Here is a 13,508-nt window from a genome sequence, read left to right on the forward strand (position 1 = left end):
CCCTGTTTGCTTCCGAGAAATGAGCAAAAACGGGACGAAAAACATGCAATTTTTGGCATAGTCTTGCACCTAAGTGTCTGATAATGAAATTTCGCTTTCTGGATCAAAACTACTCGAATTTCCTCACTCATGTTGTTATACCTGAATCGACTTTTCAATTCTCTGTCCAACGATGCCAGAACGAATTTTGTGACTCAAATGGGTCTTGAGGAAAAAAGCAGCGTCTTGTATGAGACGATTTTGCAACTCAAAAGCAAATCACGCGAATCTAAAACTTCTTGAAATGAAGACTTTTTTGAGAAAACTGCCAACATTTGCTTATCGACGGTTCACTTTCTCAAAACGCCGTTTAGTTCTCTATGGAAGGATGTAAAAACGAACATTCTTGCCCATTTTGCTTCCCAGAAATGAGCAGAAACGGGACGGAAGTCAGGAAATTTTGAGATAATCTTGCACCTAAGTGTCTGATATTCATATTTCGCTTTCTGGATCAAAACTACTCAAATTTTTCTCACTCTTGTTCAATCGAATTTTCAAGTCCCTGCCCAACGATGCCAGAACGAAGTTTGTGGCTCAAATGGGGCTTGAGAAACTTTGAAAAACGCAGCGTCATGTTTGAGTCGATTTTGCAACCAAAAAGAAACACGGGAAACCAAAACTTGTTGAAATCAAGACTTTTTTGAGAAAACTGCCCACATTTGCTTATCAACGGTTCACTTTCTCAAAAGACCGTTTAGTCCTCTCTGGAATGATGTAAAAACGAAAGTTCTTGCCCTGTTTGCTTCCGAGAAATGAGCAAAAATGGGACGGAAAACATCAAATGTTTGTCATAATCTTGCATTTGGTATTCAAAATTCGTTGTGTGGGTCCAAACTACTCGAATTTCGTCACTCATGTTGTTATGAGTGAATGGAACTTTCAATTCTTTATCCAGCGACGCCAAAACTAATACAGTGGCTCAAATGGTTCTTGAGAAAGTTCGAGAAAAGCAGCGTCATGTTCAAGTGGATTTTGCAACTCAAAAAAAAACCACGCAAATCTAAAACTTCTTGAATTCAAGCATTTTTGAACAACTGGGTTATTTTCCTATGGTTATTCTGTCCTTTATACCTTCCTCAGTTCGTCCTGTTTTCATCATCTTTATTCCCAGATTATGCATTCATCTTCAGCTCATCTGCCGGATCTTCCCGTATACACAGCAACTGGGTTTTGCTTAAATTGACCGCTGGTCCCCATTTTTTGGACACATGCGTTGCTCCCTGTCTTGAGCGATTGAGTGGTGATTATCATCATCATCATCATCATCTTTTATTTTTTAAATTGTTATTTCAGTTGATTTTATGCCCTATTTAAGGCGGGACTTGCTAGACTCTTGCTGCAAAGCCCGCAAGCTTTGGACTTGCTTGGCGCATCACTACTTGCAAACTGTGCTAATACATAATGAGATTGTCTAGTTAAGTGGGCATTTTTTTCGCTTCCTTTGGATAAAACAGATGGGACTAGTATTCCGGCAACGGGCAGGCATCCAGTTACCGTGCAATTCAGTTGCATCGTACAATCCTGCATGTTTCATTCCTTTTAACAAAAAGTCTTACTCGTATACGTACGCATGCACTTCTGGTATTCGCCGCCTGTATTTTTTGTTTTCCACTTCGGATCGATATGTAACTGGAGCGGTTTTTTATGCGGTAGCCAGCTCTTTGAAGTGCCGCGTTAAAAATTGCGCGAAATTCCAAATATTATTCGCTTGTTAGTTTGTCGCTGCCGTTTGTATCCGTTGTATGTCCAACTTCTGTCCTGTTCGATATATATTGCAGGGGGATTATTTTTGTTCGACAAAACTGGTTTCTTTTTCTTCATCTTTCCCCGGTCCACCTAATCGTATAAGTCGTTTACAGTTTGTTCGATTGTTCTCTGACTGTTTGGCTCTCTCACATCGGCCGGCTGTTTTCCGGCAATTTTTCTAGAGGATGTGAATCGAGGCGTTCAATAGCAGGAAAATTAGGTAGTTTTCCCTCTATGCCTTGAAAGTTTGGGCTTGATACGGTCATCGGGCAATTTTCTATAGATAAGTACATTTTTTAAGCGAGGAAATTCCTGAGCGACGCCCCACAGCCAAAAACTTGTATTGATAAAATATACGGCTGATTCAGAAGTATTAGAGAATTAGGTGATTTTCACAATTCCTCCAGATGCTCAGTTTTTGAGTGAAAAAATTTCAAATCTCTCCAAGAATGAAAATAATGGACTAAGTCTGACCACACCACTGGTAAAAGTGCATAAAAAAATCACTTTTTCCCGAAAGCGCCCAATAAGCGAGCAACTGGAACTTTTCCGATTAGCCGTCGAATTTAGCAAAAAATGTAAATTTGGCTATTTCGCAGGTGAAATTCTGGTCAAATTTTCCCCTGATCTCTAAACCCTCCAAAATAGTTAAGAAATTTCGAAAATTGTTTATCCTCCGGTCCCAGTCATCTCAGAAGCACTCTACGAGGGTTAAAAGGAGAATTTCTCCAGTTAAGCTTCATTTTAACTGAAGAATGTCTCACAAGAATCAGTCACGTTTTCACGGGAATTTCGGGTTTTCATGCACCTTTGAAACTCCGGCTCTCATAAGAGTTTGTGCAAAATTTTTCTTCTTTCCTTCCTAATTCAATCCAGGAGTTTTTCGATAGAAACTCACCCCATTTTCCTCTGAAATTGTCAAGGAAAATGTTGAAACTTGTTTTTTTTCGAAACTTTCTTCGCTGCAAACTTTAGAACTTGGGTCAATTTCACATGCAACGGTGCTTCCGACTGCAAAAAGTTTCAATGAAAAATGTCCGAAATCGCAAATGATTGAACAATTCTAAGCGCTCGACTGTGTAGAGGAGGAAATTGCTCGAAAAAATGGTGATGTCTATTTTTTCCCTCCAGAAACCACTGTGTAGAGGAGCAAAGTGCTCAAAGCAGTCTTTGGCGATTTTTGCCATTTCCCTTTAAGTCTTAGAAAATTGAACAAAATTTTACCAAGTAGATTGAAGGCAAAATTTCGACGTCGCGATCTATACAAACTACCAAACGCCACTCAAAACGGAGTGCACAGTTTCGAAAATAAGTCTTCTTCAGGTTTTAGATGCCATTTTCAAGAGAATGCTGATGTTGTTCATTGTCAATGTTTTTCGTTTATTTTGCCTGACAATATGAGCTGATTCGAGTTGCGATTTCATACTTCAACATCATCAGGGTATTTCGCTGCGAATTTATTACGGTGCGCTATTTGTTTCGATTTTTTTCGGCATTGATTACACTGGCAAAATACAACCGACCGCAAATAATGCAAAAAAACCGTGGTTTTTAGTGATTTTTTATTCGTCGTGTTTCTTTTGGGGATATTTGAAGTTTCAGCACCCATAAGGGCCCACACTAAAGTTCCTTCGTCACCCTCTAGCTCATCCACAACACGAAACGCAAAACATTGCAAAAAATAAAAAAAAATGGTTATTAGGATAATTTCTCGTGTTAACGTTCCGTTTAACTGAAGAATGACTCACGAGAATCAGTCACGTTTTCACGGAACTTTCGGGTTTTTGGAAATCTCAAATTTGTCAAGGAAAATGTTGAATCTTATGTTTTTTCCTGAAACTTTCGAACTTGAGTCAATTTCACATTTCATTTTTTTCTTTTAAGCTTTTAAGCTTCCGATCGAAAAAAGTCGTTCTTGGTAGAAATTGCGCAGTGTTCAAGCGTATTTATTGCCAAAGTTGGCAATCTCTTTACGTAGATGGTTTTCGGAAAAACTGCCAATAGTGTTTCCCGAAAAAAGTTTGCATCTTTGGACTTGAAAATTAATCAAAACATTTGATCACCCCAATGGAGGAAATTGGAACAAAAAATGTGATCCATTTTCTGTTTCCAACTAGTAATAAGCAAGTTTTGGACGAATTTTTTCAGTTCGCTGCAAATCTCAGGAAATTGGACGAAAGTTTGCCAAGTAAAATGAAGACAACGTTTGAACGCCGCTCAAAATAGGTTGCAGAGTTTCGAAAGTAGGTCTTCTTCAGGTTTCGAATGACATTTTCACGAGAATTTTGTTGTTGGTTTTTCGTCTATTTCACCTTAAAAGTTGTGCAAAATATTTTAAGTTCTTGAGTGATTCGATAAGACCAGAGTGTTGTCCACACGCTCTGGAAGTTTCCACTTGATCCTTCTTTCAGACTCTTTTGCTATAAATTTATTAAAGTCGACTACTTTTTTCGACATGGAGACACTGTTAAGGGTTGCATTGTCACAAGGCAAACACAACTCGTACTAAATTTTCCTCCCTTACCATCTCATTAATGATCATGTTCATATCAAGTGCCCTGTAAAAGAAACATTGGCTGATTTGGCTGGAAAATTACACTAATGTTTTTCGACTTTATCGATAAAAAGTTGTAAATATTTGACGAAACAATAACAGAGTTTTCGAGCTCACCACTGGACCGAGAGAGCAATTTTTACGTTTTCACTCAAAAGAACAATAAGCCAGCAATTTTCCAATGTATGACCATCAACCCGGAAATTTTTGGACACATTTTCCGACACCGACACTTTTAATGTGGAATAAATGAAGAACTTTTTACGAAGACTGTTGATTTTCAAGGCAGATTTCCGCAAAAAAGCCCTAATTCGTTAGAACCTACAAGGATTTTAAGGAGATTGGACCTTTTTGAATCTATGTGGATTTTTATGGAGATATTTTAATGTAAATTGCCCACTTTTAATGAGGCAGCCAGTAACATTCCCCGGTATAAACTTTACGAGCAGATTTATCGTTACTAAGTTGGAAGTAACTGGACAGTCTCATCACTTCCGTAATTTATGGCACTCGTGCACTTTATTGATTAACGAATGTCGTTAAATTCGTTAATAAATAAAACCGCCGTTCATTTTGAGCTGCGCACTCAAAGACTTTATGCGGCTGCGGTTTTTTGTGACATCACTTACAAATTGCAGTAAAACACCAGTTATAAAGTAGAATTTCGTTTATTTTACACATTTAGAAATAGTCATCTTTTCCTTTTCAATATCATATTTTGCCTAGATTTAAGACAGACAATAATTAATTAAAACTACTTTACATAAGGTACATGATCTGTCTTACATTCAACCATCATTCATCAACATCTATGTTTTATGGTATAATAATAATAATATATTACAGGAATCGCTACTCTCAGTAACCTTGCCCCACTAATGGCAAGTACTCGGGTATATTTTACAAAATATTTATAATTCCATTACCGCATAGCCCAACATTCAAATCTACGGGACAAATTTATACTCCAACAAAAAACATGTTAAACTGAACAAATTACGCGAATTTGATGTAATATAAGACCGCCATTAATTATTTATTTTATTAATTAAATTTCGCAACTGAAAACATGAACAAATCAGGATCTTCTTTGGTGATTAGCTTGTTGCTTCAAATACTTTCGGTTGCAGAAGTCTATATTACATCGTATTGTAAAGCGCTGTTCGATTAGTAATCGGGAATTGAAATATTTGAACAGTGACATAATATACAGGATGTCTCACCTCTTGATGGTTAAAAGCAGTTACGTTAGAGCTTATGAATTTTTGAAAAAAACTGGTTCAAACAGACACAATTGAAAAATCCTCCAAATTAAACTAATTTTTTGCAACATCCATCCAATTATGCCACTGGATAGTGAAAAATATCATACTCATATTGCACCAGAATCATCTATTTTACTTTGATACGGTTTTCCTTGTTCGGACAGCCAAAACAAAGCAAAACCAGCCACCATTTCTGAGATCTACACTCTGATAGTTAGTTAGTCACTATGTTACAGCCTAAAGGAATCAAAAGAAAAAAAACAATGAAATTCAACAACAATAAAAATAACATTTACACAATCACTGGTCACAGTTTCTTCTTTGTCAATAGAGTTTTGTAAAGTTTCTAAATTAGCAACTAATCTTCGGAGTGTATTACACAGCTGGCCATACCCTGCAACAAAGAAACAGACATTATTTAAGGGCAAAATCTCATTTGTTTTTAATTTGAGGTGTGCGGAGATTTTTATTGATTTAAACAAAGTCTCGGCCGTAGTAATTTGCGAACCCTTCAGGAACTTGGAGATGGACGCTAATGTTTAAATAGCGAAACTAGTAATTACAGTCACCGGCAACCATCACGACTCTCGAAATGCTTTACTTTTAGCTTGTTTAGGTTTGCATATTAATTACTCGTTATTTAATTGATGCTGGTTCGCCAGCAAGTCGGTTTGCCCATTTTTTCTTGTGCTTTTTTGAGCAGGAATTAACGGAAAACCTCCGTTTAGTCCAGTACAGCAAAGGGCAATTAATTAAAAATAACAAGATGACACTAATAAATCGGCACAAGTCACGAAGGCGCCAACCAGGAAAACCGTTCGAAGAAAATTAGTGATTACTTATAATGATCAATTTAGCCGATGCCAATATTTTGCATTCATTAGCGATTTGGTCGCCCAAAAGTTTCCTTACCAGCGCGTTTCACATGGACAGTAAAAGCCAAACTGGGTGAGTTTGTTCGAGAAAAAAAATTCGGATAAAGCTAGTGACTCTTATGGAGAGTTGAAATTGTCCGATGGGAGAAAAACACGATGGGAGAAAAAAATCTAAGGACCATTTTTTTGGTTTTTGCAATGTTTAGCGTTTCGTGTTGTGGATGCGCTAGAGGGTGACGAAGGAACTTTGTGGCTCAAATGGTTCTTGAGAAACTTCGAAAAAAGCAGCGTCATGTATGAGACGATTTTGCAACTCAAAAGCAAACCACGCAAATCCAAAACTTCTTGAAATCAAGACTTTTTTGAGACAACTGCAAACATTTGCTTATTGACGGTTCACATTTTCAAAAGGCCGTTTAGTTCTCTCTGGAATGATGTAAAAATGAAACTTCTTGCCCTGTTTGCTTCCGACAAATGAGCAAAAACGGGACGAAAAACATGCAATTTTTGGCATAATCTTGCACCTAAAGGTCTGATAATGAAATTGCGCTTTCTGGATCAAAACTACTCGAATTTCCTCACTCATGTTGTTATAACTCAATCGACATTTCAATTCTCTGTCCAACGATGCCAGAACGAACTTTATGGCTCAAATGGTTCTTGAGAAACTTCGAAAAAAGCAGCGTCATGTATGAGACGATTTTGCAACTCAAAAGCAAACCACGCAAATCCAAAACTTCTTGAAATCAAGACTTTTTGAGAAAACTAGCAACAAATAAGTTTCAACATTTTCCTTGACAATTTCAGAGGGAAATGGGGTGAGTTTCTATCGAAAAACTCCTGGATTGAATTAGGAAGGAAAGAAGAAACATTTTGTACAAACTCTTATGAGAGCCGGAGTTTCAAAGGTGCATGAAAACCCGAAATTCCCGTGAAAACGTGACTGATTCTTGTGAGTCATTCTTCAGTTAAAATGAAGTTTAACACGAGAAATTCTCCTTTGAAACCTCATAAAGTGCTTCTAGATGACTGGGGCCTGAGGTTAAACAATTTTCGAAATTTCTTAACTATTTTGGAGGGTTTAGAGATCGAGTGAAATTTTGACCAGAATTCCACCTGCCAAATAGCCAAATTTCCATTTTTTGCTAAATTCGACGGCTAGTCGGAAAACTTCCAGTTGCTCGCTTATTAGTCACTTTCGAGAAAAAGTGAATTTTTTATGCTCTTTGAGCCCCTCGATCTAGTGGTGTGGTCAGACTTAGTCCATTATTTTAATTTTTGGAGATATTTGAATTTTTTTCACTCAAAACTGAGAATCTGGAAGAATTGCAAGAATCACCTAATACCTTTGAACCAGCCGTATATTTTATCAAGAACAAGCCTTTTACTATGGGGCGTCGCTCAGGAGAAAAAATAAAATGTAAATTTCCAACAAAATCGTAATAAAAAATCACCAAAAAAAACGGTTTGTGAACAGCTCTTTTCGAATTGCTCGTCAAAATAGGCGATTTATTTACCATCCAACATTTTTTCTCGCCTTATTAATTGGATCTTGGTAAGATTCAATCGATTTGCATTTTGTGACTGTGCGAATGATTAGTAATCGGTTGTTACGCATAGGAAACAGTGAAAAACAACACCGGAGATTATTGAAAAGACGAAATATTCCTGCATGCGTTTAATTACTGCGAGGCAAATCGGCTGCCGCTCGCTATTGCATATTGCTTAATAGGAAACATAAATATTTAAATAAACTGGGTTACTACAGGCAGTTTTCAGATTTTATACGAGTGACACTGACTGTATCGACACCGTGTTATTTAGTTGTCTTGCGGCTGTGAAAAGTGCCATTTATGCTGTTCATTATTAAGGAGTCGTTATTCGTTCTACGTGTTTCGTCGCCGACAAATGTTCAGCTTTGGCCAGGAATGGTAGAAAATACAAATGCGTCTTTAATCGAACCGTGAATATTAATTTTTCATGGTTGCTGAATGAACGATTTTCAAAAAAWTGTACTCAAATTGCACGCCACTGAATAGAGGGGTTGAAGTGCATAAGAAAGTGGGTATYCAGTTTTTCCCTACGTCTACTAATAAACAAGTTATTGGARGTTTSTTGATTGATTTTGAGAAATGTTTCCAAACTTGKCCAATTTTTTACAGCATTTTCYTTGAAATCGCTTGGGAGTCWTTGAAAGCTSCAAAAATAACCGATTTTGACMGTAATAAGTACAGAAATTACAAAAAYCCACCATGGCTTTAGTCAGTCGTTTAGAAGACACTGAGGAAAATTCTGTAAAAATTRTTTTTTTGTCGCAATTYGGGTTTTTTTTGGTTTTCWAGTTTTAMGCGTCAATAGTCATYAGTCTGYGCTTGGATWTCAGTTKTTTTCCTTTAGKKMAATCGGGGATTTTTGCCGAARCAAACCAACCCAGTTTGGTGGGAATTTACTTCATAAAAAGGTTTTTTGCATAAAAATCGGAACAAATGTTGATTTTTATCAAATATGAAGTGCGCTTTAGGCAAGGCTTTTTTCAACATTTTCTGGCAAAATCGGTAGTTGAAAAATAATCAAAAATCTCCACAACGAAACAAATTTCCGTAAAACTGACCTTTTTTTAAGATTTCAACTGAAGTTATTTTTCGCTCAAATTCGGGCAAATAAAGCCGAAACTTTTGACATTTCGCAAAATCCGTATTTTATCAAGAAAATATTGCCGTAATTTTCCAAACTTCCGTGCCGTATAGCGTGAATAACCCTATATATATATAATCTTTATTTCCTATAGAAAAAGGCTATCGACCCAATAGGTCTTTCTGCCCTTTATAAAATAATTATTCTATTTTGCAGTTTTTTGACCTAAGGTGACATTTTGATGATCGTTCCGGTGCTCCCTACTACCTCTGACTTACTAAACGCTTAATAACGATTGAAACAAAAGAGGCAAAAACAGTGGACTTACGTTAATAGACCGGGATTATCCGTCGGATACCACGAATACTGCGGGAGGTAGTTGTGGGTGGGCGGGTGAGGGTGAGGGTGCGGCGTTGGGTGTGGAGGGTGGGCGTGGATCGGCTGCTGCGGTTTCACGTCCCAGCCGCCACCTGGACTGGGCGCTGGTTGTCCTGACATATCGGAGCCGGGCGTCGAACTCGGTGTGGGACTCGGATGTTGCATGTAGCCGCCAGTTGCAGGCGAACCACTCGAAGAACCACCCCCTGAAACAATCAAAGTACCATTAGAACAATGCATCCACCTGTCACTGTTTGAGCCATTTCTAAGACGTGTTTGTTTCCGTTTTAACTCAAAGTTGGCGCCGCTCCTTCCAGGTGTCTGGCCAAAGCAGGCGGAATGAGTTTCAAGAGTGAGTCCTCGCAGGTAACTGCGATATTCCCCAAAAAGTGGATCAGAAATTTGGCAACAATGTAATCGGTTGCATAGGCCAGTGGCGATTTGGTCATTGAAAAATAATTATTTAATTGATAGAACTGCAGTCGTTCAAGCATTCCAGGAAAATTTAGTTTTCCAATTAGTGATGAGTGAGACTGGTATTGATGAGTGATCTTGGTCGTTATTTGCTTATTTTGCACTATTTTCCCAAGAAATGCGCACGTCGAACTGCCCAACTTCCCTTCATAACCTCACTTGACAACATCAGTTTGCATCCAATATCGCTGCTTCGTGTTTACAGAAAGTTTTCCGATGAAAAAACGTTTCCTTAACTGGCTTCAATAGTTCAACGTCAAAGGAAATCTTCCTATAAGTCTCCGCAAAGAAGGTTAACTTCACGCATGTTTAGTTTTGACGTGCGCAATTCAGAAGCTAACCAAAAAAACCAAAAAGACTGACACGTTTGTCAAACAAACAAATCTGAAACCAATAGAAACTCTTTCCAGGGCCAAATGCCTTGAAAGGAATGGCGCCAAGTTTGCATCACCCTGTAGGACAAAGGAGCGAAGATCACTCGGTATCTGTACATACAGCTAATGAAGTAAATGAAATGAAGTTTACCTTCAAGTTTGATCCTACCTTGCATCATATTCTGGCTTTGCGGCCCTGGACTCGTTGGAGGAAGGTTCCCATTGCCACCGAGAAGTCCCGAATGCGAACTGGGGTTGCCATTATTATTCGTGCCGCCCGTCACCTGTGCTGCCTTCATCATTTTCTTGTATTTGCTGCGCCGATTCTGGAACCATATTTTCACCTGAAACCGAAAAATCTTCCTGAGAAAAATTCGTTTTCCGTGTCAAAGTGCCGCTTAATGGTGACAACTGTGGCTTTTCCAGCACGAGATCAATTAAGAACAGGAAAATTGAGCGCAATTTTACTAAAAACTGAACACATATATATATATCAAAATTAATTCCTGGGTTTCAGTCATTTATTGTCTTTATTTATCAATTAAAATACGTTTCGGTGTATTTTTCCACCATCTTCAGTTTTTACGTGTAGCGCTGTTGCTGCTTTAAGCCTTGGCATACATTTGAAAATGTAAAAATGTAAAAAAATGAACGTAAATAATAAAGCAAAGCTGCGAAATCGGGAAAATAAACTCGAGACGCTTTGTTGATATGACCTGCTACGTCACAGTCGGGATAGGCAACCGACGATACGGATTCGGCGTTTTTGGCGGCGAATATCTGACTTGAATTTAAATTCGCTTTCAAATTATCATGAAGAGTTTTTGCAAAAAAAATATATCAGTGTAATGTTTGCCATAACATTAAACATTAAAAAAAGTAAAAACCCCTAAAAAATTCCTAGCCTATATTTCTCTTGTACGTTTGTAAACAGTGGCCAGAGGTGGACGATATATAAACATACCACACAATCAAAAACTGTAATGTTTTTGGTTTTTCATGCGGGTTCTTGTGCAATTCATCCGGCAAATTCCCGACCTCAACACCTCACCAAACAGAACTAAATGGCCATTTGGCGTTTTCCGCTCTAAAACAACCTAATAGAAACAGTTTACGAAACTGATGGCTGTTGGGAGAGAGCAAATTTACGTTGCTTCACTCTCTTGTGGGGTGTCGACTACCTGTCTCGCGATAATTAAGGTGCCGCCTCTTAGCATTTCAGTGAAACCGAAAGTTTCCAACCCCCTCGTAATTAACTTTACTTGTTATATTCACATCAGGCCTCGGATATGTAGAGGATCGGTTGGCCTTTAAGCGGATATGAGAGCGATTTTTATGGGAAACACTGCGGTAAATTGCCTTGGTAACTGCACTGGGTCTGAGCTGGAAACTCATAGAATTTAATCGGTTTTTCGAATTTTCCGAAAACTGTCTGGGGACAAGAAGAAAAGGTCGTTCCCTCGGTTCCCAGAACAGCCAGGCGATTCTCGGCCAACAATAATTGACTGTTATATTGAATCCAGCACGCTACTGCCAAGAAAAGTAAAAACAATAAAATGCAGCAGAAATTTAGCTAGTAGCGGCACGGGAATATGTCGGCGGGTATAAAAGCGGTTTTGCGCTTCCTCGAAGCCTTTCGCAGGTGAAAATGAGAATTATTCGTTGGAAGATCGCAGTCTACTTTTATATGGGGCCGTCAAAAAGGAAGTAATTTATCGGCTACAGGAGTTATGAGAACTTCGACTGGCCGTTCTTAGACGGAATCGAGCCAAAATCAGTATCGATCGATCGATTTTTTTTCAAACAAACCAAACAGTTTTCTAAAAAAAAACATTTTATTACTTCTGCGGTCGTTTTTGAAAGCAACCTTACTATACAAATTGGAAAATAAACAACTTTTGTGTAAAATGTACCGACACTGGCAAACACGGAGTTGCTCAGGTTTTCTTCGTTTCTTTAGCAGTTAAAACGGGATGAAACTTCTTGAGCGCTAAATCAGGATAATCCAACGAGCACGACACTGATTTACGCTAAAAAGGTGGCACTTTTTCGTTAAAATGTTTGACGTTGGCCCGCTAAAATCCACTTAAAACTGTTCAATTTTCAGAGTTCAAGTCATGTGGAAGCCTCCAGGTCATTCCGCCTGTTTTTCGCAAAAATCAACCTAAAGCCGTTCACCTTTTAGGGTAAAATGGGCAATATTTTTGCGTAGAAGTTGTGCCACTTTTTATGTAAAACGTTTCAGGTTGTTCCTCTTGTTTTCCACTAAAATCGGCCTAAAACCACGCAATATTCAGAATCAACTATGCAACACGAGATTGAGACGGAGTCTGACTATTTTTCAACGGAAAGTCTCAAGTGGTTCTTCTCTACTTTAGCGTTAAATTGGCAGGGAACTTCAGCGAAGTTATGTCGAATCCTACAATCACGCCACTGACTTATATGAAACTTGGGCACTTTTTGGTTAAAAGTTTTACATTGGCCCGCTAAAATCCACTTAAAACTGTTCAATTTTCAGAGTTCAAGTGATTTGGAAGCCTCCAGGTCGTTCGTCCTGTTTTTCGCATAATCAGCCTAAATCCGTTCAACTTTTAAGATAAAATGGGCAATATTTTTGCGTAGAAGTTGTGCCACTTTTTATGTAGAACGTTTCAGGTTGTTCCTCTTGTTTTCCACTAAAATCGGCCTAAAACTGCGCAATATTCGCAATCAATTATCCAACACGAGATTGAGACGGAGTCTGACTATTTTTCAACGGAAAGTCTCAAATGGTTCTTCTCTACTTTAGCGTTAAATTGGCAGGGAACTTCAGCGAAGTTGTGTGGAGTCCTATAAGCACGCCACTGACTTATATAAATCCTGGGCACTTTTTGATTAAAAGTTTTACGTTGGCCCGCTAAAATCCACTTAAAACTGCTCAATTTTCAGAGTTGAAGTCATTTGGAAGCCTCCAGGTCGTTCCACCTGTTTTTCGCAAAAATCAACCTAAAGCCGTTCACCTTTTAGGATAAAATGGGCAATATTGTTGCGAAGAAGTTGTGCCTCTTTTTATGTAGAACGTTTCAGGTTGTTCCTCTTGTTTTCCACTAAAATCGGCCTAAAACCGCGCAATATTCAGAATCAACTATGCAACACGAGATTGGGACGGAGTCTGACTATTTTTCAACGG

The 13,508-nt window shown here is 38.3% G+C and overlaps 1 protein-coding gene across 2 annotated transcripts in view; it reads right to left on the minus strand.

Annotated features, from left to right (window-relative positions):
* Positions 1-4,991: 4,991 nt before the first annotated feature.
* Positions 4,992-13,508, minus strand: part of LOC109542669 (homeotic protein distal-less) — a 50,707-nt gene continuing 42,190 nt past the window's right edge. Inside the window, exons 3-5 of one of the 2 annotated variants that reach the window (XM_048662110.1) lie at positions 10,509-10,683; positions 9,442-9,697; positions 4,992-5,998 (exon numbers count right to left, since the gene is read on the minus strand). In XM_048662110.1, the coding sequence (XP_048518067.1) occupies positions 5,980-5,998; positions 9,442-9,697; positions 10,509-10,683 (450 nt within the window). In that variant the 3' untranslated portion in view covers positions 4,992-5,979. Of the gene's footprint in view, positions 5,999-9,441; positions 9,698-10,490; positions 10,684-13,508 lie in introns of both variants that reach the window. The other variant, XM_048662109.1, reaches the window with a different exon arrangement.

The sequence above is a fragment of the Dendroctonus ponderosae genome, unplaced genomic scaffold, assembly GCF_020466585.1.
Source record: "Dendroctonus ponderosae isolate FM_Combo_2020 unplaced genomic scaffold, Dpon_F_20191213v2 Dpon_F_20191213_10, whole genome shotgun sequence".
NCBI lineage: Eukaryota > Metazoa > Arthropoda > Insecta > Coleoptera > Curculionidae > Dendroctonus > Dendroctonus ponderosae.